The 25911-nt window shown below is 40.3% G+C and overlaps 1 protein-coding gene across 3 annotated transcripts in view; it reads right to left on the reverse strand.

Annotated features, from left to right (window-relative positions):
• The window catches only part of LOC105230156 (zinc finger protein jing), a 290820-nt gene that overhangs the window by 259687 nt on the left and 5222 nt on the right, over positions 1–25911 (reverse strand). The window contains exons 1-2 of one of the 3 annotated variants that reach the window (XM_049452275.1): positions 23687–24035; positions 17414–22016 (exon numbers count right to left, since the gene is read on the reverse strand). In XM_049452275.1, the coding sequence (XP_049308232.1) occupies positions 17414–19209 (1796 nt within the window). In that variant the 5' untranslated portion in view covers positions 19210–22016; positions 23687–24035. Of the gene's footprint in view, positions 1–17413; positions 22017–23686; positions 24036–25911 lie in introns of those variants that run through there. The other 2 variants (XM_049452274.1, XM_049452273.1) reach the window with 2 other exon arrangements.

Below are 25911 nucleotides of genomic sequence, written 5' to 3' on the forward strand. Positions count from 1 at the left end.
AGGCACTCTAGTTTTTCAAGAAACCGCGTCGAGACAGACAAAAAACCTGTAAACGGAAGTGCAATATTATCAGCACTTTTTCGTGCTGAAATAACGCGCAAAACTTTTCCAATTTATGCTAGAACGCTTCTAGAATACACAAAGCCACAAACGAAAAACTACAAAAACAAAAAATATCAAACACAAAAACTTCGCAAAACAAATGGCGCCAACAAAGAGCCAAGCATTTCAAATAACGACTCGCCAACAACAAACAACAACTTAGCACCCGCAGCCGCACCCACCGCGCGGCTGCCTCCTAACAAATTTTAATATTTTGTGGATATTAATTTCAAAACGCTTGCTGGAAGCCAAACTTTCTGCGTTGCGACAGCAGACACACGCAGCCACCAAAGTGCGAACGGCTGTGTGTCAATGTATATGTATGTGTGTGTGTGAATATGTCCCTGTGTGAATGTGTGTGATTAAATGCTTGCGTTTATGTGCGACCACTAAAGTGGCTGCAATAGCCGGGCATAACTTGGATTAGTTTATGGGAACCCAAGTAGTTGTGGTCAACCGCTCGGTGTGTTATGGACGAGGTGGTTGGTGGCGCAAGGGTTTCACTATATTTCGTTACAAATGTATATTTGCACAAGTGTGTGGATTGAATTGCGGTTTGTTGCCAAAAATATCTGTTAGTTTTGCATTTGTTTACGAAATTCTTTGTGGTAAAACATGGCGGCTTGGGAGTTTCAGTGTCAGTTATTGAAAATTATAACGATTATGTAACACGAAATATAAAATAGAGGTATATACATATATAGGTTTTAATATTAGGTTAGGTTACACTGCATGCCATATATCGTCCTACTGATCCTCTTTAATTTCCAGAAAAAGGGAAGGCATGTGATCTATTTAATGCACCGACCCACTGCCTATCGAGTTATGTCAGAAGGTTCTTGTTAATCTTTGAAATTATTAATTCAGGAAGCTTTCGGTTTAGAGCTCTCTCTATTTAAAGTCAACGAATGAAGGGCAGTCTCTGTGGAGGTACCCCTGGTAGACACGTCGAGTTTTTGATAAGTTAATTGATCGAATCTTGTCCCTGTCTTGTATGTAGCTAGAATATATGGAGTGAAATACTCCACCAAAAAGGCGGAGGAACGAAAAGTTTTCACCTTAGGCGAGGTCGAGTTTATGGTACTTCACAGCCACAATTATCAATAATAGATTAAATTCAATGCACCAACTTTCGGCAATACGAATAATTAGTGCTTTCTGGATCATGTCAGCAGCAAGGTCTGAAGTAGTAGGTAGAATGACTCCCATTGATATCCAAGCAGAAGAATTCGAGATATAATATCGGCTATATAAGAATTAACCGGTATCACTAAAGACCGCGGAGAGGAACAGGAGCACTAAAATGTAGCAGATCCATAGACTGATACCTGACATCCAATCGTAGATAGAAAGACGACATGAAGATTTACATTTCCATGTGACCCTAATACTTAGCGGCCAAGAGTACCTTAGCAGCTACTTCAACAGATTCCACAATGACATTAGTCCGAACAGCTCGACCTGTACCGAGTGTATAACTCACGGTGATAGTTTTACGGCCAACATTTGACGACACTTACCCGTATGAGTCAATACACGTATAAATAGATCTTTTAGCAAAGCGTCAGCCTTAATTATAACCAAACAAAAACTTTTTCAACAGATTAGGAGTCAAAGTGATCCGGTATGAAGTCAAAGTGTGTGAGTATTTCCGAGTGTTCATTTAGGAATCCAGATTCCCTGAGTTCGCAGCCATACACCTTCCGACGATGTCTACTGGCAGCATGTGAAAAATGGCGTTAAGTGCCATGGTTGAAGTGGACCTTAGTACACGACACATGCTGATGAGCGTCAACCGTTGAACGCTCTCGTGTTTCATTGCAAGTGTAGTCTTTTCTAGAGCTCTTCACCCCATAAATTCTCCATAGCACATAATGGGCTTGACTATGGTATTGTAGAGCCAGCGGCCCATTTTCGGTGAGAGACCCAACCTTCTGCCAATAGCTCCAGTTGCTTGATTAGACAGAATTAGCTTCTAAAGAAATACTTGGAAACCCACCATTTTGCCAGAAAAGTTTCAGAATACGAAGTGAGTTTGTCGCCGCTTAAAATTCAGAACCAAAAGGCTTCTTCTCACATTTTACTTACTTTCTTTTACATTATTAAGCCAATCAAATGATCTATTTAAAAACCACACAGCAAAAAGTAAAAGTTTGAGGCTTATCTTTGAGTTGTGCCAAGTGTGGAGGCAAGTGCGACCAGCGATCACTGTTAAAGTCTTTCTTCAATTGATTGAAACATCTCCAAATACTGATTCAAATAAGAAACTACGAATTACGTAAAGCCCTGAAATCCAAGATTACTGCTGAATGGACCTATTTGGGACAATACCGTTGTTTTGTCACATGACAGTTCATGGTTTAATCATTCGTCGTCTTCAGAACGTGTTGTCGTGCCACAATTCCTCAGAAAAGAGTTTATTAAAGAATTTTCAGATCACTGACATAATATATTTCTCAACAATTTATTACAAATGAAGTCATCAATTCGGTTAATGAAAATGCAAAAACAAAAAAACCTAAACCCAAAATATGCATTATCCGAACCTCGAGTTTCCCGCCTAAAATAAATTTCAATAATAAACATTTAATTGTGTGAATTGAATGCCATTGATGGCCTGCCGTCAAGGCCAACGCCAACAATAACAACAACAATATACAAATTATATCGCAAATAATAGCAATGAAAGCGTGCTAAAATACAAAGCAATAACAACAATAAGCAAATAAATAAAGAAAATAGACTGTACGTACAGAAAATTAGGTCAATGAGCTGCCGCGCAAAGCAGCAAAACAACAACAACAACAGCAACTTGAACACAATTCGGTTGCGCGCCATGTATGTATGTAAATAAGTAGATATGTACGTAAGTCTGTGTCTGTGTGTGCGCGCTTCCCACTTTTTCTGGGCAACACACAATGCGAGCGTGCCGCGAGGGGTCACCAAGCGCGCGCACCCCCACAGCGCGCCGCGAAAAGCGAACGAACGTGAGCAATAACAAAAATTAATAATAATAACAACAACAACAACAAAAAACACAACGAATCAAACGTTGTGAGGGGCACCAATCAAAGTGTGTGACGTCAAAAGTTCAATGACCGCAACGAGAGCGGGAGAGGGAGCGTACGAAAGCTGCCAAGAGCAGTAAACAGCGAGACCAACGATGACGACGAGGCTGGCGAAGCAGGCGCGCAACAAAAGCGTTGCTAAACAACACCAAGATGTGGAGATAAAAAACGACACCCCCCATCCAATAAATGGGGCTAAAATTGTGAACCCTCAAATACACACACACAAGCGCCAGCACATCAAGCAACAAAAACGAGCTTGCAAGTGAGAATAATGCAGTTGTATGTGTGTGTGTGCATGTAAATGAATGTGTGTCAGCCGTAAATTGAGGGCGCGCGTTCAACTTTGAAAAAATAACAACAGCAACAACAACAACATGAAAACAATTACGTGTGGCAATAAAAGCAATAACGCAAAAAGTCGCAAGTATTTATGAATAAGCATGTGAACAAATGTGTGTGTGGGTGTGTTGGATATGTGTCAGCGTGCGACAATGCGCGGAAGTGCCAATTTTCCAGCGCGATTAGAAGCGGTGTCAACAGCGCGCTATTGACACACCGCCACATAATCACGCAAATATTTGTAAAAAATGCGCTTATCCGCCAGTTTGTCAACAGAAATGAGAGAAAGAAGCAATAAAAATTAATAAAAGTTGCAAATGAAAACAAGCGCGCCAACAAAAGTGAAAAGTCAACGTCCCATCGGGCGCATTGACACATTTTGTGATTCTTATCGCGCGTTAACTAACATTTTTCGCAAGCCATCTGACAAGAATACAAGAGACGCAGATAAAGACGCCTACAAACGTACATACACATATAAATATATATGTTATTTAACTATACTGGATATATGTATGTATGTATGCATGATTTAATGTAAATGTATGTGTATTAGCATTCCCACATATGCTAGCTTAGAGTCTAGCGCAACGCTGATTGCCTCTAGCAGCTACGAGCATATTCACAAAAAGCCATAGAGGATAGACTAGTGCCTACAGGGTGTTGCAATAGGATTTTTTTTAATGCCATAATCAGATATAAAACAATAGTATAAAAAGAGGCTCGAAAAATTTATAAGTGCTTAACTTTTTAATGGCCAAGGTGACTAAAAGCTGGTCCACTTTTCCGTATACTTAACTTTTATGAGACCTAACTTTTATGAGCCTCTACTGCATATAAATAGGTAGGATGACGAAGCGTGTTGAATTCCGGAAGACTCTCCGAGCATTAATCTGTTAACTAACTTACGTAAAAATTTGAATATCAGGATGAGACTTGGCACATGTGTTTCTTGGCAGCCTGATTAGGTAGGCAATGCAGATGGACAGAATCGAAACAATTATCACCATAAAATATTGTTGTTGTAGCGACATAATTCTGCCAGAAAGCCCATAAAATGTCGTCACCAACGGTCAATGACCTCTATATTGGTTTCTGTCTTAACTAAATGTAAACAAATGGTTGTTGTCTTCGCTAAATGTAAACAAAGAGGTCATTGACTTTTAAAAGATTGTTCACCCCGCCGATTGTGAACAAAACGGTCATTGATCTTTGCTGAGGCCACTGACCTCTTTATATGTAAGAAAGTGTCATTGAGCTCAACAAAAGTCACTGACTTCAAGACTGCTAAGTGTAAACGAATGGTTGTTGTCCTCGCCAAATGTAAACAAAAAAGGCAACAGCCTTTGCCGAGATCGTTGGCCTCCCTAAGTGTAAACAAAGAGATCATTGACCTCACCAACGGTCATTGAGCTCTACACTGCTTTTTGACTATGCTAAATGTAAACAAAAGACTCAATGTAGGCACAAACGTCTTCGTAATGGATGGTGTCTTCGTTAAGGTTAAGACAATGTTTTTGATCTCACTTTAGATCATGAAGTACTTTTGATTTTGCTAAAGGCCAACTAACAAAAGTCATCCTTCACAAAAACAAAAGACTCCATCCAATAACTTGATTTTGATCATTCAGTTTGTATGACAGCGATATGATATAGTAGTTAGATATCGGTGGTTCTGATAAATGAACGGCTTCTTACTGAAAAAAGTTTGCATTCACAATTTCAGAACGATATTTCACAAATTGAGAGCCTAGTTCGTGTAAATACAGACATGTATGAATCGACTCAGCTTGTCATGATGATAAGAGGAATATTCCAAGAGCTCTCCTAACTTATTTATTTCAATTTTGATCTCCTATTGACTAGCAGAGCAAATTAATACGTCTTCTGACACAACCCGTAGATGATTTACTACTTTCTGCTTCTTTCACTAATAGCGTTCAAGAAGCATAAAACTTGCAAAAGTAAATTCCTAAGTAGTAGACTAGGCCTCTTTCTTTCTATGTAGATATAAAGGAGTTGCTAGAAACATTCAAATAGAATCCAAAGTTACAGACCAAAAATTTTCTCACAATAGTATCCGAAGTATCCGAAATGTCACGAGCTGCCATGTTTCTAAACGCAATATTAGTAGATGGACCTTCCTCATAAGGTAATCATAAGCACCAGAGATAAACGGGCCCTTCGAAGTACGCAAATGAAATCCAAGCGAAAAAATCTGGTAATAAATCCCACGTATCAAGATTTTTGGCTTTGTTAGACATGTTGCTAAACTCAATATATGAAGACCTTAAAAGCAGCAATAAGCATTGAATAAATACTCAATCCGAGCTCCGGAATATTTACAGAAACTAAGGAACGCGAGCACTAACCCTTTCTATACATTATCCATATTGAAACACCCTTTATATAAAAGAACTGTGTGCATACCCACGACTATTTAGTTGTATAATATTTTGTCTGCTTTTTGCTTTTGCTTTGCTGCCTGTCCGCTGAACTAGCACGGATATATCGTAAATTAAAAGCTCACAAAAAGGCGGAGGCATAAATTAATTGTGATTTGCATATTTAGTGAGGCAAAACAGAAGTGCAAAGAAGCAAGCAAAAGGCAAAAGTGAACGGCAGCAACGGACGGCAGACTGAGGGGGCCTGCAAGACAAGACAAGACAAGCCAAACAACTTTGCTTGTCTATTTGATGTTTTTAGTTGTTTAATTGCCAATATTTGCTTTTATGATAGTGAAATATTTTGCATTTAATATGAATTGATTTGGTTTTCAAAATTGATTTAGTGTAAATGAGTTGAATGTTAGGCAATTAGCGGAATATATCGATCACTGTATGGGAAATGTAGTTTTAATTGAATGCTAATGAAATTGTGTAAGACAGTTAAAGCAGCGGAAAAAATTGTATGAATATTCTGAAATTGATTGGAAATTAGCAAAAGTGTGCTTTTTTAATTTCGATGAGCGAAGTTTAGTTTTAAGATATAGTTTTGAGTATGGGCTTAGATTAAAATTGATATGATTTTTCATATAATTTTTGAGGTTATGTGAAAAAATCTGTATTTAAAAGTTATAAAACTTTTTGTTAGCTATAAAATTGTCGGAAAAATTTTTTCTGTAAGAATCGTAGTTTTGCCGCAAATCGAGTTAAGCCTTAAAAATTTAATCACGTCCCTCTCCTTCCTTTACTTGACCGCAAATCGCCCGTCAATTATTTTTGTCTAAATATTTAATGAAAATATGAACTTTTGGAACACCTGTGCTCTCTTAAAATATATTGCAAAAACTTTAGTTACAAGGTTTAAGGGATATTCCTTCCTGTATATATTTTAATAATGGTTCTGAAGGCTTTCCAGTCTGTAAATGAATCTTTAATGAAAATATGAACTTTTGGAACACATTAAAGTTTAGGAAAATATGAACTTTTGGAACACATTAACGTTTAGGAAAATATGAACTTTTGGAACACATTAAAGTTTAGGAAAATATGAACTTTTGGAACACATTAACATTAAAGAAAATGTGAACTTTTGGAACACATTAAAGTTTCGGAAAATATGAACTTTTGGAACACATGCGCTCTCTTAAAAAATATTGCAAGAACTGCAGTTACGAGGCCTAAGGTAATGTTTAGAATAGTTTGCTGAAAAAAGTGCGTCTGGTTGGCAAATTGTTTGCAATTTTTCTTGCAAATCAAGCAAATACCTAAAGGGCGTACATATAGTGAACCGATTACAACTTGGTTTTTCCTCAAAGTAAAACTTAAACAAAAATAATTTTGGAAAAATAAACTAATATATATACTATATATACAGCTCTATTTTCTCGCAAACTTCTCAGAAAAAGGAAACACTTTACCCTCACTACTTGAAATTTTCTTTCAGCGATATCCCTTCTGCACTTTGCGCTCCTTATTTTAAATAATTAATGCATCATGCTGTTGCATTCAAGTGGACACTTCATTTTCATATTAAAAAAGACGAGAAAAATGCAAAATAACGGCACAAAAGATTACAGAGCGTCATGGTGCGCACGCTGAAAATAAATCAGAAAATGTTTATGCTTCACAAAAGGGCGCCATAATTTGCACATTTCCACACCCACTTCACTTACGCGACTAGTTAACGTTAATGAATAGAAAAAGCAAGAAAAATGGAAGCAGTCGAACCGACCCGCATTTGTGAGGGCAGCGCCAAACGGCAGCGAAGCGTTTCAAGTGCAGCGATACTTTAAGGGGAGCAAATGGCAATGCTTGAAGTCAGCGGGAAAAAATCACTGGAACTCCAGCAGGTTGACAGCGTTGCATGGGTGTCAAAATAAATAAATTTTTGTATTAAATTATTGAAATGTTTCTATAAAAAAAAGTTTGAAGCTGAATTTTTAAGAAAATAAAATATGGGCTTTCCAGTTGTCAACGCATTTTTGTCAATATAACAGGCCTCTCCCACCAAATTTGTTAAATTGACACTGTCGGGAATATAATACACTAAATTTGCGCATATAAATATATATGCCACACACACAACCGCTTGGCATGCAAAACAAACGCGAGCAACTTTGCAGTAGCATTAAATCATAGCAATTTTCTTGGCGTTCAGTCGCCCACTTTAAGCGTGTTTGCCGTAACTAAGCCCCGTGTATGCATTGCTACGAATCCCCAGCACTCGCCGCCGCCCGCCAACGCTTGCGCCTCTAGCGTGTGTGCAAACAATTCAAGCGCTCGGCTGCTTGCACCGCTCAACTGGCTTTATCATCACGAAATGCACGCTTATAGACTTACCTATATCGCCATGTATGTATGTATGTGTGTGCAGTATTACATCATACGTGCACGTTTGTTCTCACTTATTATGCTTACTTTTCATTTTTCTGCTTTTTTCTGCTTTGTAGTTGTTGCTTTTGCTGCTGTGCTCATTGTTCTTTGCTTTGCTACCGCTTGTAGCAGAAAACGTACAAGTGTTGCACTTCAGCGGCATGTTGCATGGAAATGTTAAAGCCTCAAGTGCTGGTGGCGAGCGAGAAAGCAGCCACATATTATACAGGGTGCTTTTGAAGGTATAGAATGTGCTAAAGGGAAAGCTGTTGGGTAAATTTGGGCGCAAGGGCTTACTTCCGGTGCAAAAATTGATGAAAACTTATTTCAAAAACTCGTTACAGCAGTGAAATGTATGGTGATATTTTCAAAATTCTATTTTAACACTGAAAGTCAGACATTTTGCTAAGTAAGTTAGCCAAAAGTTTTAAATTTCTTCAAATTTTCTCCACTTTACTCATAATAAATGCGCTAAAACTCTCAAAAAACACCCTCTATATACATATTTTTGTAAATAAGTTGGTGTGTGCTCATTTCAGCGCGCCGCTTTGCTTTCAACTCCCGCTACCGCGCGTTTCCCTGCTTTGCGCCTGAAAGCGTGCTTCACGGCATTCTTATGAATTCATTTCACTCGCTGCCTATGTGGCACGTTCTTCACTTTGTTGCCGCTGCTGCTTATTTTCTTAATTTTTGTTGTTGTTTGTTGGCGTTTTTTTGTGTTACCAAGTCATTCAGAGTTTCAAAGAAAAAGTCACGTATGTGTGTGTGTGTGTGTGTAGGCAATGTAGCGCACAAAAGCAAAACAGCCGAAACAACAACAAAAGCGCTAAGATGCTCGTCGAGCGAAATAATGATAATAACAAAAGCGCATAAAAGTTCATAGCAACACATTAGCGAGTGTGCGCGTATGTTGCAAGCGAAGGCAGAAATTATGAGAGTGAAAAAGTTGCAAGCAACAGCAACATAAATATCAACAAGAACAACGTACACAGCGACAATAGCAATCGCGTAGCTTAAATAGAACAACAATAGCCGTCCGTCGGCATCGCGGCTCGTCGTCGCTGCCGACGTCTCCGTCTCCGTTCTCGCTGTCGTCTGCAGCCTCAGTCTGGGACCTTCTCCACGCCATCGCCATTGTTGCAATACAATGACCCCCAACTGACAGCGAGTAAGCACTGCCACCACGACGAGTGTGCTGTTTAGAAGTATGTATAGTCTAGTAAGTGTGTGTGTTTATGCTTAAGCCTTGCAACATTTAAGTAAGAAAAGTAAGCCTTTGTGCTCTGTGTGTCGTGCTTTTTGCTCATCTACATTGCTTGCTTATATACATAACTACATACATACATATATGCATATAAATCCATCTTCCTAAATGTATTCTTTCTAATTTGAGCTTTACAAGTGAGTTCTCATATGCCCATATGGATATGTATGTGACCTGTAGCTGTCGATGTCCAGTGTATCTATTACGAAATGAAACGCGGTACTCTAGCATACCGAGTGATAAGCAATGCACCTAGTTTATATCATTATAAAATTATTTCCTTACTCCTAAATAAGAAACAGACAGCCCAAGTTCTCAATTTTCTTGCATAAAAGTTGGTCCCATCCCTAGTGAAAAAAGCTAATTTTGTTGTATAGTGTGACAGAACTTTTGTTGCTCTATAATGAAGATCCTAAAGATAATTATATATTATGTCCAAAACTTCTCAAGATCTTGAACCTGAACCTTATATAAGCTTAAACTGAAACTTTGATCTCTGGATCTCTTCGATCTCTAATAGACTCTCAATCTGGTTATGAATCTCCCATCACTGCAGTGGGTTCCCATACCATAAAGGAGCTGCTCTGCAACCAAGAAGGGGTAGGCCGAGAGAGGTATTGCGAACAACTATATGACATGCGCCATGCCAAGTTTCTAATGGGGGGTTACAACCTCAACAAGTTTAAATATGCAATCGACCTCCTTGCGGACACACTCAGACTACTGGTCGCATTCTACATTGGCCACTGCAAGCTGAAGAAGCACTTACACAACACGTTCTTAGCTTCTTGCAATTGCCACTTCTGCGACAGAGAGCCTGAAACACCAGAACACCTGCTAACTGACTGCATAGTCTGCAAACGCAGGTTAAAAGCATTTGGATCCATGTTTCCAAATAGAAATCAAATCATTTCGCTAGCACCCAGCTGACTTTATCAATATGCTTGGGCTTGGTGGATCTTTGGGATTTAGGAGAGTGCACAATAGACCTTAGGTCTCGATGCATTCCTCGTATATTAATCAATCAATCAAGTATCTGTCTAGACCAACGACCGACCTGAAGTCCTTTCAAAAACGTGTGAGCTTGCGTGTTTTCCTTCTGGGCTCTTGACGAGATCTTGTCCTGCAAAATATGTCCTTAAGCCATTCCATCTCGTCTTAATCTGTCTGTCAGCATTTTCGAAAACGTCATTGTGTTTTTATCTTTAGTGACTTCCGTATTTCCTGTTCTGGTTCGATAGCCAGACGGATGGCACTTTTGGTAACATGAATAGCTTTTTCCCGGAACTCCTTTGTGGCTTGAAACCATAATTGGTATATACATATATATAATAGTTATGAGGCAGAATATATATTACTGTTCGTACTTTCTCTCTAAAGAAAACTCAAATTCATTGAGACTTTATATGAAAAGATTCTAACTTTTTTTTCATAACCTAAAGCATTTTGGGAAATTAAGGCAAGTTCAAGTATATTGAAGACCTTCGTTATTTACGTATGTACTCAGAAGGCTTACTGAAAACTTTGTACTCTACTTTTTACATACATACATCTAACCTAAAAATACCATACCTAACCTAAAGATATCGAAACTAGTATGAACCAAAAACGAAAAACCGCAGGAAAGAGCCAACGAAGAAAATCAACAAACCAATCAAAGGAAAATAAGGCAGATTCGTGAATAAACAGAACAAAGCAGGAATAACAAAGAAACACAACAATAAAATCTACAAAAACTAGCAACAGAACGTGGAGAAGAAAATAATAAAACCAATGCAAAATACGCAACAAGAAACTGGACCTAAGAAAGGACAAAAGAGCACAGAAACGCACGAAAAAATCAAGACATTACGAAGAACAACAAAAACATATTTAGCAATATTCACAACAGCAACTACAACAAACACATAACACTGACCAAATCCAGTAAGAGCAATTAAAACAACACTGAGGCATTAATAAATGTCGATACTTAAGAGGAAAAGTAATTGCCGTTGCAGGAAGAATTCACGCAAAGAGACTTTGACTGAAAAATTAAAAAAAAAACTGAAAAGTGCAACAGTAACAATTGGCAGTAAAAACAACAATAACAAGAAAGTAGAAACGCTAGCAAAAATGGTAAAGCCAACAAATGCATTTAATGTGCTGAGATAGCGAATGGCAAACGGTAGAGCAACAACAAAACCAACAATGCAACAACAACAACATACGCTGTGCTAAAAACAATATACGCCAACAAATTTATTGCAATAAAAACAAATGCATTTGGCGGTGCAGCAAAAACAACAACAGCAACAACAAGATTATTTTCAAAACTTATGTTGAGCGATAAAGCAGCTGACCAAACAACACGCAACGCTCCACCAGCGAAGCACACAGTTGCACATGTGCATATCTCGATATATATACTTACATAAATACATGTGTATGTATGTATGTGCATTTGTGCACTGAGTGGAGCGCATAAGCGCTGAACGTGCCGTTGCTTGCGCTGCAGTTCACCAAGTTTTTATGGCATTTTTCAAGTGATAAGTGCCAACAAGAATGCATGGTCTGGGAAATTTACTTTTAAACGTGTAACCAGATTTATTTGAGAAGCTGGAAATAATTTATAGGCGACAAGCAAACATTTTTTAACAAACCAACCACGGTTGAGTTAGTTCTACAGCAATGAATAGCGAAGTTGCAAGTTGCACTACGACTGAGAGACTGTGAGGAATTTTGTGAGCTGAAGATGTAGAAGTGGTCAGAAGTCTTGAAATTATTGAAATTGAGTCATCGGGTAGTAGATAGGAAATAATTGAGGTTTTGCACTGCGACCTATGGTCCATGGTTAACAAAGCAATAATTCCAGGAGCTTGCTGGGTGCGACTGAGGTGATATGAGCCTCCTCCAAGTAGATGGAACCTAGGACTTTAAGCTTGCTTCTACAAATTGCTGGGCAATCTATAATCACATGATGGATTTCCTGTTCCATGTCGCAAAATCCGCAGTTTGCGCAAGAGACTACGCCCATGCTGGACAAGTGAAGCTGAGCCTGCATATCGTATCTCTAAACCTTGCAAGGTTGTAGCCTCCCAGTAGTAGTACTCGGGTAATAATATACCAATTTCAATATCTGAAATATTTTTGAGTTGTGTCCATTTATAGTGTAGCCGCTTAGTTTAATCTGATGAATCTCTGTTATGTTAGGTTAGACTAAGAGGTCAATCTTGAAAAGGATCTCGCTTGGAACGCTGATCCGAGGTGCTACCTTAAAAACTCCTATATACTGACTCGAAATATCTTTACAAATCGACCAATTGCGCCTGACACAAATTCGCTGAGACAGCTAAAGCAAGTTTCGGCTATGTCTTCTGGTTCCGAGGGTAAGAGACCGAGATGCTTCAGCCTCAATCTTGCAAAGGCTGAACAATGGAGGAGAAGATACCTGGATGTTTCCTCGTCACCCTCCTCATACAACTTTGACAACTTACTGTAGAATACCTAGTGTACAGTGTCCAGTAAAAACTACTACGATTGCGGTTAGATAAACTATGCTCATAGCAAGTTGTTGAGTGGATCTTCTTCGACCAAAGTCTGCTAAGCGCATGGTCCATTACTTCAGTACTAGAACTCCTTGGCTGGCTTTAAGCGTATATTAAGCGGGCTTAGCGCTGGTATCGGGGCTACGATGTCGAAGTAAAAGCTCGTTTCTCTCAAAGAGCTTAGCTTAAGCTTAGCAGTGCATCTACCGCCACCTTGATAGCAGCCACTTCCGTCTGAAAAACACAACAGCAATCCGATAGCCTAAAGTTAAGATTGACGGAGAATGCTTTATAGAAAATTTCCCTTCCAACCTTCCCTCCTAGCTTCGAGCCATCCATGAAAAATCTCACTACGCCTCTTTCCCAGCGACGTTTCCCCATCCACATCTTCCTCGTCGGTATGTGAGCAGAGAAAAAGCCGCCCACAGTGGCCTCCGCGACGCAGTGATCCAAGTTTTCAGAAAGAAGTTTAAAGAGGAGAGAACTTTGGTGTGTTTTATTCAAGCTCCTTCATATGTGTACCTAGCTTCCCTGAGCCTTATAGCGAACTTCGTAGCAATACATCTGCCGACAAGGTCCACGGGTATTTAGAATGACATTTAGTGCTAATGTAGTCCGTAGTGCGCTGGAGATACCGATGAGAGCCCCTTTTTGGACACGCTCTAGCTTTTAGCATTCCACCAGACGAATACACCATAGAATGTAATAGACTTGACTAAAGTTTTGTAGAGCCAAAACCTCACCCCACCTCCACAGCAATATAAGGCAACCGATGCCTTCCTTGGAGCTCAGGTTAGCTTTAAAGATTTTTCAGATTTACTTTAGTGTTTACTCGGTGAGATAAGAAAGCATCAAAGCTTTTCCAAAGACTTTGCGATTAGAAAAGGCATCATGACTTTGACTATGATTTAGTAAGTTTTGAAGTCATACAGACCATTGCCTTTAACTGTTTTTCCAACTCACTTTTGCTTCAAATGAGCTTACATATTTCCCAACTCAACCCGTCTTTGCTGCAGTTCAATTCCCACTGCCATTTGCACATACTCGTATATGCAACATCTCATCAGCGCCTCTATGACAAAATTTTTAATTATAGACAAATTTCCGCAATTAAAGCGCACAAACGAGCGAATTGCAAGGGTTGTAGGCGTTGCAGATAAATAGCCCAAGCAACTTCAACGGCGCAGTTGGTGGGCTGACTGCTGGGTTGGGTCCGTTGTCTGCGCGACATTTGCCAGAAAGACAAGCGCGCTGAAGTGCTGTGCTGGCGTGAGCATGCAATTTGTATATCAACTCAATAGATCTGTAAATACACGCACACACATACACACGGACACTTTGTCAACGTGTCGACTGAACAAATTGACAAAAGTGCGCGCCCGCCCCCTTAGGCAGCTTGCACATATGATTTTTTTTTCACATGAGTGTCATGTGTGCGGATGACGGGGCGTATGCGCAACCAATTTGATTTGCTGCAATAAATGCAGTTTGCAGCGTGCGGCAGTGCACATTAGGCGCCCACACATTCATATGCAATAAAATAATGATGCTGCCGAACAGTGCAAGACGCAAAGAAAACAAAAACAAAAACAAGAACAAGCAGTGAGAAGCACAGCCGATAACGTTGCTGCCATCAGGAAATGAGTGCTGCTGAGTGCCGACATAAATATGGGGGAGCGCAGTCTTCGCATTGCCGCGCACTGTCGAGCGTTCATGAGCGTGAGCGGTGCGGCGAAGTGCCTGCGTTGAAGTATTTTCTATACTGAAGTGTGATTTTACAACTTTGAAAAGCTGCAGCAAGTAAAGAAGAATTATTTATTTGCTACTTTATTTTGACACTCTTCTTAATTGCTACCTTTATTGCTTTCAAAACAAACGCAATTAATTCTCAGTCATTTAAATGTGTTTTAGATTGCACTAAGCAGAAAGCAGCTAAAATATTTTTGCTGAAAAATATGTGCAACTTCTATTGGAATTTATCTTCAAAACATTTTGCCTGCTAATCCCGCCAGCTGCTGGAAGAACTCGTAAAATTTAGAGCAAAACCAAAGTAGAAAACAAAAATTTGTAAACACTCTCACGGGAAATCGACAGTCATGCGCCATAAATAAGAATATATTGCATTGAGTGCTCGGCGATTGGCTGACTGGTCATTCTTTAGTGCCATTAAAGTCATGGCTAATATTTATTTTGTGCACGGCAAACAGATTTCCGCAGCGTTGCTGCTTGAGCGAAGTGAATGTGCGGGGTTAAAATTTATGGAAAGAAGAGCGAGAGCAGTTAGCTTTTTCGAAAAAATACACAAAATTCTTGCTTGTGATATAAGCAGTACCGGATTCAATTGGAGTTGAAGCAGAATGGATTGAAGGAGAAAAGGAGGAAGCGGTGGGGGAAGAAAAAATGCACTAAAATAATACAACGTGAATATTGATAGACGATATCCCGGCCAAACCCTAAAGACTCTAGATATTTCCAGCCACTCTAATCAGAGCTTTGAAGTGCCTCCCTGTCTGCTACCTGAAATCTGATATCTGTTCTGTTCCTAATATAATCATTTTTGATACATAAAGCCCAAGACTATGTCTCAGCGAAACACTCCACTGTTCTCTGAAAAGTACAGGATGCTGAAGATCTCAATTACCAATCAATTTTTCGCTTATCTCCGAGTATACTTCAACCTTGGATACTATTCTTGCTATCGAGGAGAAAGAGGACGAGATCAAAGTCTATGTAGTTGAAGAACACATAGACATACATAGATAGTCTGGTTAAGTTAGGTAAGGATAGATGACTGATCCCTCAGCACGACGGTGGGATCAAGCTTAGACTGTCATGTTTACTTCTTTGTGAATCCAAACGAAAAACTTCTCTAGTGGAAAGCGTCCTGAACCTATCACAAATCCGCTAAGTTATTTTATTTCTATTTTTGCTATTTCATAATGATGGCTAAGAGTAAGACATATTTTTGCGCTGATCTAGCAAAAGCGGAACATTCGAAGAGCAAATGCTTAGATAGTTCTATCTCATCTTCTTCCAAACAACTAATGTACTGGTATCCGTAAAGATGTTCCATCTTGCTGCATAAATCCCGATGGGACAGTGTCCAGTTAGAACTCGTACAAGCATTGAAAGCTGAACCTTGCTCAAAGCGAAGAGCTCACTGAGTTGTTGTCCAATTTACTACGGGCCAGAAGGATCTTGCGACTGCATGCCTGGTAGCTATTAACCAATCCTTGCTGAGCTGGTTAGAAGCCTAGTGGTCCAGTAGCAAATCACAGGAAGCCAACGGAGCGCTTACCGATCCCCATTTGAGTTATTGAGACTGAAGTACCTATCCTAGCAAACTTATCAGCCTTACAGTTTGCTGCAAAATAGCTGTACCTAGACACTCAAACCAGTCCAATCATAAAGTACATAACTTGATGCTAGATATAAGGAGTCTAGATACCTCTTAACTTGTCTTGAGCGCACAGTCGACGAACTGAAGGCTAATTTCGTTGACCTAATATCAGAGTGGAAAGGATGGAGCTATGTGTAGAAGATCTCGCAAGTGAAGAAATTTCTGTGAGCGCCGATCACTTGGAAAATAATTCTTTTACATATGATATAAAGCAGCACAAGACTTCCGGTCTAAGACGAAGTATCCAAAAATGTTTGAAAGCGAGATAAAGTGAGAAGGCGAAACAGCCCTCCCCAGAATTAAGCGCTGGATTTGGGACCCGCCACGTTAAAAACGCCCCCAATGAAAAGAAAAACAGCCACGGGTGAGAGACTTATACTCGGATATAACGGCATAAACGGTGTCTACGCCAATAAAGAAGAAGAAGAATAGAAGTGGTGGATAGTCACCACTTTGAGGAATACTGCAGTTTGGTTTTTTATGGTAGCTCCTTCCACTAGAAAGTCGCCACAAAGGTGAGGAGTCCATACCGTTCCTCTCACGAAGGTATGTGAACAGAAAAATATCAGGAACGGTTAGGTTCGGCGATTTGGTAATCCAAGTATTTCGGAATGAAATCAAAATGTACGTGGAAAAGAGAGTCTGACTGATAACTAAATTATAGGAGCAACATTATAAACATAAATTTGAGGCTCTTTCGAGATCTCAGTATTGTATGCGGAACCAGGTTCAGACTTTGGAGTTCATTGACATATTGGAATCATGAGTTCTAGTAAATCAGAACCTACTGAGCAAAGATAAAACTACATTTCCGCAGTACTGCATACTACACTAAAAGCGCTATTATATGTAAGTTATGAAATACAAATCTCTCAAATCCAACTCTGACTCACCTGTCCGAAGATTCCGATGAATCACACCGGTCCGTGCAGCGTTTCTTCTTCCGTTTCTTTTTCGCTTGATTAGCGGCTGCCAGCAGCTTGCTAGCCGCTGTGGCCGTAGCACTGTTACCGCCGCATAAAGCACTCGTGAGCGCTGAGTAGACGACAGACTTGAGGTCGCTGCCGCTCTGGTTACGCGCGTAAACCGAACTTAGCTTATCCGAGTCGAGTAAAGCGCGTAAATTGTCCATATATTGTTTTTGTTGTTGATCACTTAGTAAACCGGTGGAATGTGCGGAATTGTTCATTGTTGTTGTAGCTGTGGACGCCTGCTTTTGTCGCTTGGTTAGCGCGAAGTAATGCGCCGTTAGCGGTGCCACAGAGGCCGGTGTAGTGAAGCTATCCAAAGACGTTGCGGCAGGTCCATTAGCATCTGTTGGGGCACCGGCTGCGCGCTTAGTGCCACGCACAATGCCGACACTGCCAGCCGTTGCAGTTGTTGTTGAATTGTTATTGCCTTTGCGACTTTTACTATCGACAGCGGGCTTCGCTGCGGCACTCACCGCCGCTGAGGGCGGTGGCAGTGTGGGCATGGGGAATTTTATTTGCTTTTGCGGTGGTTGTTGTGTTTGCTGTTGCGGGCTCGCGCCGGCCAGCTTTGTTGACACGCAATTAGCATTGCCGTGGCTCAGTCTATTGTGTTCGCTAACATTGCTATTGCTTTTGTTGTTGCCATGCTTGCTGACACTTTCGCTCTCACTGCTACCCGCCTGATTAACGGTATTGCAGGCGTTTGCGGTGGTGTTGCACAATTTGCTGTCAACACGCGCATCAGCTTTGCTGCCACACGGGCTGTTGGCGGTGTTGCCGCTTGACTTGTCCACGCTGCTCTTGCATAATGTAGCTGCCGCTGTGGCATGGTTGCTTGCATCGCCTGTGGCAGTGGCTGTGGCCTTCATTTCAGTCTTGCCTTTGTTGGCCGGCGCTCTTAAGCACATATTACGCTTGGCGGCGGGTTGTAAAGTGAGATCTAAAATGTTGTTGCATGCCTCCGCATCTTTTCTGTCACCGACACTTGTCACCAGCGCAAGCTCCTTTGCGGCCGACGTCTTAACGAATTCTTTCCCATGCATTTTGCTTACACTAACACTACTGCAATTGCTGTTGCTCGCTGTGGCATGGTCCAATTTGGCAGTGAATGGTGTTGTAACTTTTTTGATTGTCTTTAGTGTGCTGCTGTTGCTAGGGTTGCTGCTGTTGCTGGCTTTGCCTAAAACAGCGGCCACAAACTGCTGCTGGAAAGAGTCTATAAACGTGCGCTCATGCAAGCCAATACTCGCTGCAGTGCCGCCGACGTTGCAAATGCTGCTATCGCTGCCACTGCTGCTGCTACAACTGGACGCGCTATTGTTGCTGCTATCATCATCGGCCAATCTACGCCAATCGGTGAGATTCCGCGAAGTTTTAAATTTACTATCGTCGATGTTGTTGTTGTTGTTGCCGCATTTGATATTATTGAGATTGGCGCTATTCTTGAGCTGATCGAAGAGCGAAACTGGCGGCGCAACGTTGGTGGCGGCTTCAGCTGGCTGCTTTGTGGCGCTTGTGTCGGCTGCTGCTGAGGTATTTTTTATGGCAGTGTTGTTGTTGTTGCTATTTATTGTTGTTATTTCTAATTTATTGCTCACAAGCGTTGCGCTAGCGCTACTGCTATTGTTGTTGCTGGTGGACGTGCTGTTGTTGGCAGTAGTGTTGGCGTTATTATTTGCGCAGTCTGTTGTTATATTTGTCTTTGAAGTGGCAGACATTGTTTTAATAACACTTATGCTTAATTCTTCACTACACACATACAACTATTTGCTTAACGGGTTTTATATATTTTTTTTTTAATTTTCACACACTGCTTGGTTTATTTCGCATTTTGCATATTAATTTTAGGCGCAAGTGAGTTTTGTTGCACGCTGCAGGCATCTTGCCACTTGTTGCACGTTGGCCACTAAGTTATACTAGCAACTTGTTGAGGCCCAGTTGTTGCATGGCATATTTTGTACACAATTTTTTTCTTTTAATTAACACATTTCTCCACAACTTTTTTTTTAATTATTTTTAATTATCAAATTATTTATTTTTATACTTTTTTTTAACTTTTTCGATTATCAAAATTCACTCGTCAGCGCGCACACATTTTCAACGGATTTGCGAATAAATTTTAGCCAAAATTAATTAATTTCTTATAAGCATGCATTAGTACCGATTTTCTCCTGTTTTTAAGTAATCATTTTGGGTATAGTTTTTATGCAATCGATGAAAAAGTTTATGCTTCCCGACACTGCATTATTAATGCTGCCACTTTATTCGAAATTTACACTTTTTTAACTTTTTTAAATTTATTTCTCTGCGCATGCGTTAAAAGAAAATTTTAGCACTTCCTCGCTTTCTTTAAAAATTTTCAAAATTTTATTTTTATTTTTTTCGCTTTCATTAAAAATTTTGAATATTTTTTTTCAATTTTTCTCGTTTTTCTTAAAAATTTCAAAATTTTCTTTTAAATTTTTCGCCGTTTTTCTGAAAATTTTCAATATTTTCGTTTTGACTTTGCACTTTTGTGAAAGTTTGTGAAAATTTTCAATATTTTCTTTCTAATTTAGCACTTTTGTGAAAGTCCACACGCTCAATTTTTAAAAATGTTCACCGCTAACACTTCATTGCATAACATTTTAACGTAAATTTTTGCTTAAAAACACACAACAGCAAAATTGCTGCACAAATTTCATCAAAATTATGCCTCTGCAAATATTTGCGCTTCGTTTTAATTTTTCAAAAAGTTGACGCATTCGTACAACAAAAAATGCACATTAATTATATTTACTTAAAACTATTTGCAAATCGTATCAAAAACCTTTTTCAATATTTTTTCCAAAATTTTTTTTTCAATATTTTTTCCAAATTTTTTTTTGTTTCTGCACTTTTTTAGCGTGAATTTACACACGAATGGCACTACACGCCGTTATTCTATATTTAACTGTATTTTTTAGCCACTACACGCCGTTATTTTATAAACAACTGTATTTTTTACACACATTTCACTTGCGATTTCACACAAATATTCAATTTATTTCGTATTTTCTAACAAATTTTCACACAAATATTCAATTTATTCAGAATTTTCCACTAAATTTTCGAAAAAATACACTACGTGCTTTCAATTTCCCACAAAGTTAAGCAACGCTGGCTTGATTGCTGCACGGACGCGTTTGCCGTCGGCATACTGCATGCGCCAAAACGTTGAGTACAACTTTGCTGCTTCCTCTTGTTCGCGCTATTTGCGTTTCAGTTTCGATTTCCGCTGCTTTGTGCTTGCACGGTGTTGCCGTTGTGCTGCCACAATTGCCACTACTGCTCCACTGCCAACACTACTGCTAGTTTTGCTGCCGCTGCTACTGCGCCGTGCACTGCAGTGGCTGCTCGTTTGCGTTTTGCTTGCGGTTGCTGTTGTTGTGGCTGTCGCTTTTACTGTTGTCGTTGTTGTTGTTGTGCTAGTGCTTTTCGCTTTTTGCACTGACTTCACCGACAGCAAACAACTTTTAACTTCTGACTGGTTCTGGTGCTCTTTGTCGTCTTTTTGTTTGTTTTTGTTGTTCTTTCTTGTGGCTTTTTGTTTTCCGTGCTTTGTGAATTTCCGAAATTCACCGCGCGTCTGCGGCTGCGGATGCCTAATAACCTGCTGCCTGCCTGCTCGTTTCGTGGCTTTGTTTTGTTTCGGTTTTTGTTTTTGTTTCTTTTTTATTTATTTATTTATGTTTTGCACGGAAGGGTTCAAATACAACTGCAACAAGTAACCGGTTTCGCGCGTTCGCGTTGCTTTTTTCGCATTTCAACTTCTATATGCACTTCACTCACACGCACACACACACATGCACATACCAATCGACGGTACGTGGTCGGCCCAAAGCGGCTTATGATACACTCGTGCACAATGGCTCTTTGTTGGCCGTCGTAAATGGCCGCCAATGCACTTAGAATGAACTTAGCTGCTGGCTGGCCTGGCACTTCCTCGCCTTCCGCTTCGCTGGCGCGCCAGTCGGTCAGTCAGTTCGCTAATTTCGCACAAGAACTTCTTGTTCGGCGCGTTTGCGTCCCTGTGGCCGCCGCCGCCTGTGCAAGCGCTTTGACAGCGCGCTGAGCGTGTGAAAAATTCTAACGGTTCGCAAAACGTCAGCGAACGCATAAATTTTACGGTAATCGATTTTTTTGCTTACTCGCTGAGTTGCAACTGATTGTTTGTTGTTGTTGTTGTTGGGATTTATTTTTATTTTTCGCACTTGTTTCAATGCGCGCACTTAATCTTACTTAATTTATACGAAACGTGTATGTATGTATATGCTGGCAAGTTGTTGTTGTATTGTGGGTATTAGTTAAGTAATTTTTGTTGTTGTTTTCAAGTTGACCACGGTTTGTTGTACTAGCGTAGACAAAATTAGTTTGCCTTGCATTTTAATGAACATGAATGATCGCGTATGTTGTTGTTGTTGTTTTTGATGAATTATTCAAATTTCTATTGCCATCACACTTCTTGAGCTTGAACACATAATTAAACGTTGGTTTGTATTTTTATCTGCAAGTAGAAAGATGAAAGACTGGTTAGTGTTGAAAGACTCATTTTTGGCGATTTTTTTTTTCTAATTAACAGATCAAAAGCCCCCGACTTAACATAGTAAAACACCTCCTATTATTTTTATCTTTTGTAATATTTTGCTCTCAATTTGAATAAAAGGAGTATTACGCGAAAGTACTTAAGTCACCCCGGTTTTTGGCCCGTTGGTTTATACAACTTTTAAAAAGCTTAAACCTTCTGATATGTGCTACCCATTTCCTCTCTCCCTCTTCTTCGCCCATAACTGCTGCGCTCCTGCTATGCCGCTTGCGTTTCTGCGCACGTACGCATGCACACCAGTTTTGATCAAAGCGTGTATGCTAGTCTAACGCTAACCAACAAGTTGTTTGATCAGTCAAAGCCACCGATGGAGACGCACAACGCGTCGCCGGTATTCCACGACGGCGACGACAGTATTATCAGCGATCGGCCAATCGGCGACAAACGAACTCACTGGCAAACCAATGTGCGCGTACATGTGTCAGTCAGCCAGTCAGTCGCATTGACGATCGGCTGGACGAGTCGATCGGTCGGTCGAGCATTACGGCGACGAGCAAACGGTCGTTCGGTCGTTATGTTGACAAGCCAATCGATCGGTCGTTATGTTGACCAGCCAATCGGTCGGTCGGTCGGTCGTTAAGTCGACGAGTCGATCGGTCGGTTGGACGCTACAGCAATCAAGTGAATTGGTGCAAGTGTCGTTAGGCGAGCGAGCCACCAGCCGCTTGCTGACTGAGAGTCACACGGCGGACTATACAAGCGCGTCGTCCGCCTCATATGGTTAGAAGTGTGTTTCTATTTATTTTTATTGCTTTTCTTGCTTGCCATAAGCGCTGTTGTTGCAATTGTTGTACGGAGCGTCAAGTATGCGCTTGCTTAACACTTGTTTTACAACAAATACGTGTGGAAAAACGATAAAAAAAAGCAGCGATAGTGACGATTGGTGGTCAGCTGTTGTAAGCGAAACGGTAGCTACGGGTATTGTAGTTATACGAGTATATATTTATATATATTTGTTTGTATGTATGGGCTTTGTTGTTGGTTACACAATAATGAAAATCATATCGCTGTTTATGCTAATTATTTATACACATATGTATGTAAATAAAAGGGTAGATAATCGTGTGAATTTCGTTGCGGCTCTTGAACGCCTGTTCGTTGGCATACATACACACACACATGCTAATAATTGAGAATTTTCAACACTTCTATTTAAAATATTATAGTAAGCACTTTTCATTTTTGCACTTAATTTTTTTTGCTAATAAATGTTGTTGCTTTATTTTTTGTTGTGCATAAAACAAACACCGTTTCGTAAATAAATGAGCTTTAGTATTACTAGTATATCGCACGCGCCGCGCACCGCGCCCAAACTACATATTGCACGCGTACTCCAGGCATTTTTGCACGCACCTGCCTGTTTGCTTGCCACCTTGCTGCACTTACACACACGCATATATACGCACATACACTTGCAAGCTTTGGCCTCGCAGTAGCTTATTGCATTTCCGCTGCCGTCGCACAACGCGCTGCGCTTCAAGTAGCTCTTCCTCGACCGCGCACACACTCTAACGCTCTCACGCCCTGCCACCACTTGCTTCCACTTGCTTCACACACCTAATCTCACTCACATACGCACCTTTGCCGTGCATCACACTGTTCTTGCACTCGTCGTCTTTTCAACTTCAACGTTCACTTCCGTTGCGTTGCCGTCGTGCGGCCATTAGTTAGTTGCAAGCACTTAAATCGTAATAAATATTTAATAGCGTTTTTTTGCAGTAAGCCCAAGTATGAGCTACGTCTCAAGTAGCTTTCCGCGCTCGGTGTGTTCGTCGAACGGTCGCGTGCGTGGCGTGCACAACCAAGAGCCGTTTGGAGTAACACAAAAAGCGAACGCTCATTGAAGACTGAGCTGTTGTCGCTGCTGTTTCGCAGCTCGACGCAATTCGTGCGCCACCAGTTGTGGGGTTCTCTAATCTAGCGAGCGCTTTCGTTTTGTTTTTTGACGGTATCGTAGCTCGCTGTGTTCGTTCCGTTTGTTCGTGTGATATTTTTGCACGAGGTCGCTGTTGTGGCGGCGCTCGTAAGCTACGCCAGCATACACTTTCGATCGTTTGCTTTGCACTCAGCAATCGTGTGCGCGGTTTTACGCCTGCTTTGCGGTCGCTGCAGCGTCGTTTGGGGAGGCGTTTAGGTTAGCCGCGGTGGTTTCAGCGCTGCGGGCGCGATGTTTGACGCTCTCACACGCGGTTACATATTTTATGCGAGTAGCCAATAATGCTCTGGAGTTGCCAGATTGCAGAATTATATGTAAAAAGGGAAGATACACATGTTAAGAGTCCAGAACAAAACAAGGTACCCTACATGAGGACAAGTCGATTTTTTCATGTATGTGGGAAATGTTCACCGGATCACGCTGAACAAGCTTGCTTAAGATAATATGAGTCTCAACCCGGTTTCGGGACAAAGATTTTTAAGACAAAGTTTAAAAAATCTGAATAATCGGCTGTATGGAAGATATTTGAAGCAGTTGTTCGATCCAACCGATTCCGACCAATTTCAGTAGAATATCAAAATACACTTACCGATTATATTTCATTTGGATAGCTCGAAACATGATGAACAAGCTTTTATGAGCCCTAAGAACATCGTCTATAAAATCGCTGACTCGAAACCGGTTTAAGTCTCTTAGGCTCCCAGATAGAGTTGTCCAGAATGAACCGCAGAACGTGATTTTCTGTTTTTTGGCTCCCTGTAAATCAACCCGTGACAGTCGACGTAAATATACCCTAGATAAGTTTCACCTGAAATTTCTAGTAATCAAATTAACGAGCGGGTCTGGGACGATATTAGCCCATCCTGTGTCGAGCTATTTCTGGGAGAAGTTTCTTTAAGCATATCTATAAGATTTGTTGGTCCTACAATAATGGAAACTGAAGCTCAACTATCGAAAATTGGAAGATATAACGAGCTTTCAAGTTTCATAAAAAAAAATACTAGATTTCCGGTAATGTTTCCGAACTTTATATACCAACTGCTGATCCAGCTTCACTGCCTTATAACCCTTCAATTTCGTAGTAATTTTTAACCAAAATTTTTCAAGTTTTTCCCCAAAAACTCTACCCGCCTACTGGCAACGCCGGAAAAGAACAAAAACATACATAAATCAAACGAAAAAGCGCCAAAAACCACACATTTAGCCGCAGTCAACGTACAGCTTGCGTAAACGTTAGCGTTTGACGAGCGCCAGCAACGAATGCATAGTCGTTCGAGTTCGTTTAGCTCACATGTCGAGTGCGTTGTACTCGTATGGCAAGAATCAACGAAAAAAGAAGCTTACGAGCGTGCAAACGAACACTTTTACTAACAAGCTCGTCAAAGCATGGAACGCACGAATGCCTGGCGAGGCGTTGGCGATGTTGGAGAACGATGAACGACCGGCTACGAATACGCTGATTGCGACTGCAACAGCGCAACAAATACAATACAACAATAAAATAATAATAACAAAAGCAACAACATGTAAACAAAACAAATGCTGATAAATATGCAATCAAAGCGGTTTCTTACGCTTCTTGCTTTCTTTCTTTGTGCTTTTTTTTTTTGATTATTTAATATTTTTTTTTTTCATTGTGCTATGTTGTTCTGTGTATTTTCTATATGTAAGCATATTAATATACTTATGTATGCATATTTTTTAATAAATGTGTATGGATTTTGGAAGATATTTCTGCTGCAAAGGTCGGACTTTTAGTGAACTCTTTGACTTTTTTTTAGTTCAGTTGGATTAAGATACTTTATTAGATTAGACAGATGACTTTATTTTTAAATAATAAATTATAAATTAATTATTTCA

The sequence above is a fragment of the Bactrocera dorsalis genome, chromosome 3 (assembly GCF_023373825.1).
Source record: "Bactrocera dorsalis isolate Fly_Bdor chromosome 3, ASM2337382v1, whole genome shotgun sequence".
In the NCBI taxonomy this organism is placed as follows: domain Eukaryota; kingdom Metazoa; phylum Arthropoda; class Insecta; order Diptera; family Tephritidae; genus Bactrocera; species Bactrocera dorsalis.